Source organism: Salvia splendens, chromosome 20 (genome assembly GCF_004379255.2).
Source record: "Salvia splendens isolate huo1 chromosome 20, SspV2, whole genome shotgun sequence".
In the NCBI taxonomy this organism is placed as follows: domain Eukaryota; kingdom Viridiplantae; phylum Streptophyta; class Magnoliopsida; order Lamiales; family Lamiaceae; genus Salvia; species Salvia splendens.
The window spans coordinates 22568668-22576864 of NC_056051.1; the positions used below are offsets into that span (position 1 = coordinate 22568668).

The 8197-nt window shown below is 37.7% G+C and overlaps 1 protein-coding gene and 1 pseudogene across 1 annotated transcript; one reads left to right on the forward strand and one right to left on the reverse strand.

Annotated features, from left to right (window-relative positions):
• The first annotated feature begins 660 nt into the window (after positions 1-660).
• On the forward strand, positions 661-3462 carry LOC121781075 (pentatricopeptide repeat-containing protein At4g19220, mitochondrial-like). Its single transcript, XM_042178766.1, has one exon. It carries the CDS (start codon positions 670-672, stop codon positions 3460-3462), a length of 2793 nt encoding a protein of 930 aa, XP_042034700.1. The 5' UTR covers positions 661-669.
• An 85-nt stretch (positions 3463-3547) lies between these two features.
• LOC121781065 lies at positions 3548-8197 on the reverse strand (annotated as a pseudogene).

Sequence of the window (8197 nt, forward strand, 5' to 3'; positions counted from 1 at the left end):
TTAATACTCTCTTTGTTCCACTCTAAGTTGAGCATTTTCTATTCTACAAAAATTTTATACAATTTTATTCTATGAATTAAGTGAAAATATAATAAAGTAGAAAGACAAATATTACAAATAAAGATGTTCGCATTCTAGAAAATGTGTCAACTAGAGTATATGACTCAACAAGTTGATGTCTCGTCAGCGACTTAAACTTTTTTTTTTCTGTTAATACCGTATTTTTAGGAAAAATCTGTATTACTAGAAGAAATTTACATTTATTTAAATTATTATACTTATTGATTGCTAATATTTTAGTTATTAAATATTACCACTTCTGGTATTTTTTTATTAAAGAAGAAAATGTCCCACTTTATACTAGTATATTGATATTGATTGGGTTGGGAGTGGAAATTTTTTGTGATGAACTTGTAAATAAATAGAAAAAAAACGTAGATAAAAGATAGGAAATTATGTGGAAAAATGATAAAGAAGTTAAGTGTGTATTTAAAAAATTAAAATTGTACCATTATTTATGTGACACATAGAATATTTAATTACTATAATTTTGTCATAGATAACAGGTTCGATTAAATACGTCAATAATTTTAATATACTACAAAGAACTTTTAAATAATGCATTATAAGGTCGAATGTTAATTACATTTCATTTTTTGTTTGAAAGTAATGCTCGGCTTGAAATTGGCAATCAAACAGTCCATACTTGTCAAATTCAGACCAAATCTACGTTTCCGATTTACTAGCCATCTCCTCCTCCAAGAATTCAGCTCCAATGCGGCTCTTCCAGTCAACCAATCCCATGTCATTTCACCCGCGCCACACCTGTTCGACGAAATGTCTCACAGAGACCCGCAAGAACCAAAATGCTGCCTTTCATCGCCGGATGCATTCAAGATTATTCAATGCGTCATGGAGCAGCAGCCAAGCACTACAAATGCGGCTATGGCGCACGCCTTAGCCGTGAAAAAAGGCGCTCTTGCCCATCTCCCCACCGTTACTTCTCTGCTCACTCTTTACTCGAGGTGTAAGGAGTTGCCATCGTCGTCTACCTTGTTTGGCGAAGCTGTTGCGAGAGATATGGTGTTGTGGAGTGCTATGATGAGGGCGTGCGTAGATAACAACTGCCCCGAAGCTGCAGTGGGATTGTTCAAGAAAATGGTTGCTGAGGGGAACGAATTCGGCGCCACGAGTCTCGTTGCTTTGGTATCGGCGTATTCGAGTTTGAAAGAAGTTGGGAAACAAGGTCGGGTTGCTCATGGACTGAGCGTCAAAGCGGGGATGCTTGCGTGCACCGTGTTGAGCAATGCTGTGATTGATATGTATGCGAAATGTGCTGATTTGAGATCGTCGGAGTGTGTGTTTTGGGAGGTGGAATTCAAGGACATTGTCACGTGGAATTCGATTATCAGTGGCTGTTTTTACAATAGCCACCCTGAGAGGTCGTTGTGGTATGTCAAACATATGGCTTCGTTTGAAAATCAGCCCGATAGTATTAGTTTCTCTTGTGCCTTGGCAGCATGTACTATTCTGCAGGAGCTTGATTTCGGGCTGGCAGTTCACTGCTGGGCGACCAAGTTGGGGTACATGGGGAGCAGCCATGTCTCGGTTTTGAACTCTCTTATCTCGTTTTATGCTCAGCTCCGAGATATCTCTGCTGCTGAATGTGTTTTTGGAGAAATGGTGATCAAGAATGTGGTATCTTGGAATGCCTTGATAAAAGGTTTCTTTCTGAACGAGCAAGCTGTGGGGGCGTTTCGCCTTGTTCGTGATATGCAGCTTGTAGCATCGATTCAACCTGATATGGCTACAGTTGTCACTGTGGTTCCATATTGTGCTGAACTTATGCTCCTTGAAGAAGGAAAAGCTATTCATGGATTCATAATTAGGAGAGGGATGGCATCTGAAACGTCGGTTGTAAACAGTCTGATTAATATGTATTCCAAGTGTGGTAAGCTTAAGGAGGCTCTGTGTTTATTCTTGACTATGCCGAAGAAAGACTTGGTAGCGTGGAACACTATGATCTTCGGATATGCCCACAACGGGCAATATCAAGAAGCTCGGACCCTATTCAAGAAAATGCTCGGTTGTTGTTCTACGTTCACCTTGCCAACTCTTTTGGCAGTGCTTCCATCCTGTGATTGTCCAGATTCGATTCAATTTGGAAGATCGGTTCATGGTTGGAGCATGAAGCTGGGGTTATTAAACCAAACTTTTGCTTTGAATTCCCTCATGCACATGTACATTCTTTGTGGAGCCTTGTCGGATGTTTCTGCATTGTTCGGAAGCACCTCTGTTAAGCTCGACACCACTAGTTGGAACACGGTCATTGCTGGCTGCAGTCACAAGGGCCATTTCCGAGAAGCCTTGGAATATTTCGACTTAATGAGGAGGCGAGCGCAGGTTCAATGTAGTTCTGTAACACTCGGAGGTGTCATATCCGCTTGTGGGAATCTTGGGTTAGCAATTGAAGGGAAAGTAGTTCACTGTTTAGCTCTTAAAACAGGGGCGAGTACTGATATGCGGGTGCAGAACTCAGTGGTAACGATGTACGGGAGATTAGGTGATTCGGAGAGTGCTACGTTAGCATTTAACCTTAGTCATGACCACAACCTGTGTTCATGGAATTGTGTGATATCTGCCATGTCACAGAATGAAGATGCTAAGAAAGCTCTGGAGTTGTTCCGTTCTCTTGAATTCGAGCCTAATGAGATCACCATCTCCACTGTTCTCTCCGCTTGTGCCCAGCTAGGAGCCATGAGTTACGGAAAACAGATCCAAGGGCACGTTTTCAGGTTGAATCTCTACAAGAATCCTTTCATATCTGCTGCACTGATAGACATGTACAGCAATGGAGGCAGACTAGATAAGGCCGAACGCGTTTTTCTTCATTCACCCGAGAAATCAGCTGTTGCATGGAACTCCCTAATATCTGCTTACGGGTTCCATAACTTCGGCTCAAGGGCAATTGATACGTTTAACGACATGATCAGGTCAGGATGCCGTCCAACGAGTGGCTCGTTCACGAGCCTCCTCTCAGCATGCAGCCATTCCGGGCTGGTCGATGAAGGGCGCGCCTATTATGAGAGCATGATGAGCGGGTTCAAAGTGGCTCCTGCAGCTGAGCACCATGTATGCGTGGTGGATATGCTCGGGAGGTCAGGGAGGCTCCGTGAGGCTCGTGACTTCATCGAGAATCTTCCTGGGGAAGGTGGGGCTGTGGGCGCGTGGGGAGCCCTGCTGAGTGCGTGCAGCTATCATGGAGACGTTGAGATGGGGAGAGAAGTCGCGGAAATCCTCTTCTCGATGGATCCGGAAAACGGGAGTTACTACGTAGCGTTGTGTAATATGTATATTGCTGCTGGGAAATGGGAGGAAGCTGTTGAGTTGAGGAGTTTGATATATGATAAACAGCTCAAGAAACAAACTGCTTTCAGTTTTATTGATATTGGTTTGAGGTGAAATTATATGCTCTTCTGCCTGCCTTTGCAGTTTCCCTATTTTAATACCAATTTAATTACTACAATTTATAACTTCAAATCATATGTAAAAATGAGAAAAATGCACTATATATAACTGTTAAAAATAACTGTAATGTGAGCTCAAAAACAACAAAACAAAAGCTTACAACTCATAATCTCTTAACTTTTGAACAAAAAATCCTAGCTGGGGAGCCAACCAGCACCATTGTTCGATAAGCACTCGATCACGTAACCACAAAAACAACCTCCGACCTCATCAACTCGAAATATCAATGTTGAGAACCACAAGACGTAGCATTGTCATCGTTACCAAATGGCAGCACAACTCGTTAGTCATCCAAATAATAGTAAGACTGCTCCCAATGCTCGGTTGCCTCCTGCTTGTTGATTCTATTCCAGAAATTCGCGGGATCCCTTCTGAAGGTGATATCCAGGTGCTGCATTAGTCAGGGATGAATATTCAGTCAGCCATTTATGGAAGATATATCGAAAAAAATATCGATGCTGCAGCTTACAGATAAGAAGAGGTTCATTCCGGTCATAAGCGATTGCGGTGGATTAGCAACGCAATCTATGGATGGCTTTCCCTCATACACAATCACTCTGTCTGCAAGGTATGTTGCCATGATGAAATCATGCTCGGCCACAAATGCAGTCTTCTTCCCGTCAAGTATAAATCGCCTGATGACTTTTGAAGCAACTATACGCATCTCCGCGTCTAGATGTGCACTTGGTTCATCTATCAAATATACATGAGCTGGCTGCAAACCACACCAAGTAGAAGAGATTTACAAATGAGAAACAAAACACCAAAAATATAGATAACAATCATATGGATTGGAACTTGCCTTTCCAAGACAAAGAGTGATGGCAACTCTTTGTAATTCTCCACCAGAGAGCTTCTCAATATGTTTATCCATCAATTGCTCAATCAAAAGAGGCTTCATCACATCGGATACAAAATGCGGATCCATACATGCGTCAGGGATTTTTTAACGCAACAGCATTCCCACGCTACATTTCACTTTTGGACTGATTTTCTGTGGCTTGTACGAGACGTTGGACATGGGAATTTCCACATCCGATCCCTCTACTGAATCGGGATTCAGAAGACCAGCCTAGCATTTGGAAGGACAACAGCTTCAGCATAACACGAACAAAACTAACATGTTTTTTTTTAAAAGTTAACTAACAAACATACCAGCATCCGTATAAAGGTCGTTTTTCCTTTCCCATTTTCACCGAGCATCACAATAATTTTTGAATCAGTGAGTTCGCCCTCCACGACCTTGAGCCTGAAATTACCCTGAGTCCTAGTCATGGTTGGATACTTGTATCTTGCACGCGCCTCAATTTCCTCAACATTTTCTTGTGGAGTCTCGACAATCTGGAAGGACGAACGAGAAGTACATTTTAAGGCAATAGGCTTCTCAGTTGCCCAAAAACTACATGTTAGGAGTAATAAAATTGGACTAACCTTCAATGTAAAGGTTTCATCTCTGAACCTAAGATTATCATTTCGATCAAATCCAGACAGGAAAACATTAATTCCATCTCTCACCGAGAATGGAAGAGTAACTACTCCATATACACCAGGTCTCCCGTAAATACAGAAAATGAAGTCCGACAAATACTCGAGCAAAGTAAGATCATGCTCCACCACAATCACATAGCTGAAAACAGAGGATAATCAGTCATAACCATGTAAATAGGGATGTTTAGAAAGTTAACAAAAAAGATGAACGTCGCCAACCTATCAGGTCGAAGCAACGATCTCACAACTTGACCAACTTTGAGTCTTTGTTTAACATCAAGATAACTCGATGGCTCATCAAACATATAAATGTCTGCATTCTGTAGAGCAACAGTAGCTATCGCAAACCTCTGAAGCTCTCCACCCGATAAATCTCCCACATTACGGTCCATAACTTGAATCAACTCAAGCTCAGCTGCAAGTTCTTGTTTCGTATCTCTCTCAGAAAGAAATTGCCCAACGTTGCCTTGGACAACATTCGGGATGTGTTCAACGTGCTGGGGCTTGGTGACTGCCTGCGAATAAATGCATCACAAAGAGATGTAACAACACAGAGATGAAATATGAAATAAGAAGCAAAGCATTCTAGCAACATCTTTTTTTCACGAATACGGGTGAAGTAACTATGGAGCTCGGATCTTCTAAAACGAGTCAAGATTTCGTCCCAATCAGGACGAAATCAAATTGCAAATTCGAGGGTGGCTGATTTGTTACGTACGTTAAAGCGTCCCAGGTTAGGCTTCAACTTCCCGGTCAAAACCTTGAGGGCGCTCGATTTTCCAATGCCATTACTTCCCACAAGGCCGAGGACTATTCCAAGTCTAGGCACAGGCAACCTATGAAACGGTTCAAAGAGTTAGAATGCAGCATTTAAACAAGCAAGTTGGCTACGAAACTGCAGCCGAACAAACCTATTCAATTCAAAGGCGTTCGGAGCATAACGATGGGTCGTATTTTGATCCGCCATCTCTTTGTTCAGCTGGTTTCTGATGATCAGATGTAAACTACAAATCAAAATTGACAAAAACATAAATAGTAAGCATATAACAATGAGTAGATATACTACATATTTTTACATGATTGCGTTAAGCATGTAACAAAGATAAAAAATAATGCATTGCATGAATTGATACTTTTTTACTCTCAATTACTAAGATTTATATTCGTGCGTTTTTTCACTTACAAATATTAACTTCTAAGCACAACGCAAATCAACACTATAATTTTTGGATGCAGAGTAATTTGTCTGTAACCCACAAACTTTCTGAGATTTTATAAAATTTCTTCCTAGCTTTTGAGATTTCTATAGATTTTTAATAAATTCATTTAATGTCGAACACGTATTTATTTAAATTTATATTTATTAAAAATTGATATTTATTAAAATTTAAATGAAGATAATAATTCATCAAATATTTAAAACCAAATAATTTAAATAAAAATATATATAATTAAAATAAAATTTATGTGCAAATTCTTACATAATCATGTCAAACAAAAAAATAAGAATTAATTTATAAAAAAAATCATACTCCCTCATCTACGAAAAATAGTCTTATTTTGTCATTTTGAGATTCTATAAAAAATAGTCCTATTTCTAAAAGTGGAAATTTTATATACTTTACCTACTTTTCTCCCATCTCTCGTACATTATTAAAACCCGTGCCGTCCACGAATGTGACTATTTTTTGTAGACTGAAAGAGTATCATAATACAATGCAATATTTGAAAGATAAGAATAATAAATACTCTTAATTCATAAAATCTCTTAAAATCTGATAATTTTTAAAGACATTGTCCAAGATAACTAAAAAAAGAATTATTCTAAAACAACCAAACGTTCTAACTTAGAAAAGAGTAAAATCAAAACAATTTATAAAATAATTTTATTTTTGATTGAAATTATTAATTAGGAGAAAAATTGGAAAATTTCATAATTCATGTATTTAAATTAGAAAAAAAAGATCATTTGAAAAATTAGAAAATGTAAAAAAATTCATATGTTTTCATACTTATCCTATTGGTTTGCCGCATTTATCCGTTTAGACGGTAATATTTCAAATGTACACAATATCAAATTTAATTGACTAAAGTCCCAAAATGGTCCTTAACATATTGCGTTTTTTTTTATTTTGGTCCAAAACATTATTTTTTTAATTACTTGGTCCCTCACATTTGAAATCGGATCACATTTGGTTCATTTTAGACGGTTCCGTCAAATATTTGACGGTTTTTATTACCGGGTCACAAATCCGTCACTAATCTGTCACTAATTGGGAGAAACTGATCCGTCACTAATCCGTCACAAAATCCGTCACAAATACGTCCCTAATTCTTTTAAATTGTTTTATCTCCTTATAAAATATTGCTTTTGACAATATTCAAAACAATATTATTTCATCAAAATAAATATTTACTTTAGTGAAATCATATAAGTTAAAACGTAAAAGACGATATTTTAAATAAACAATTGAAATAGCTAATTAAGATGAATATAGTTTGATGAGAATTACATATGAAATGTTGTCAAAAGACAATATTTTATAAGGAGATAAAACAATTTAAAAGAATTAGTGACGGATTTGTGACGGATTAGTTTCTCTCGATTAGTGACGGATTTGTGACCCGGTAATTAAAATCGTCAAAAATTTGATGGAACCGTCCAAAATGAACCAAATGTTATCCGATTTCAAATGTGAGAGATCGAATAATTCAAAAGATAATGTTTTGGATCAAAATAAAAAAAAACGCAATATGTTAAGGACCATTTTGAGACTTTAGTCAATTTAATTTGACCTTAATTGTTTGTTGAAGGAAACGTTGAAATGAAAAATTCAAAAGTATATGTATTTAGATTGAAAACTAAAAGTTCATATAAGAAAATTTAAAAAAGTCGAAATTTCGTATAGTTATTGTGACAACTCAACCCCTATGACGTATGCACTTACTATAAATAAATTCCTTAACATAAAAGCAATCAATACACAAATCTAATTCATAAAACACTCATATTATATAAATTCAAACCAACACTTATCTGATACATATTTCAAAATATCTTATAAAGTAGTGGAACCCTCTCACCACTCTATATACTATACATTTATCTACATGCAAAATAATGAGGAGGAGAAGGTTGCCAATATGCGTCAGCCGCCGAACCTGATAACACGTGGAGTTC

Bases quoted from the DNA above. Each gene is read 5' to 3' on its own strand.
- LOC121781075 (XM_042178766.1), top strand. From the start codon at position 670: ATGCTCGGCTTGAAATTGGCAATCAAACAGTCCATACTTGTCAAATTC.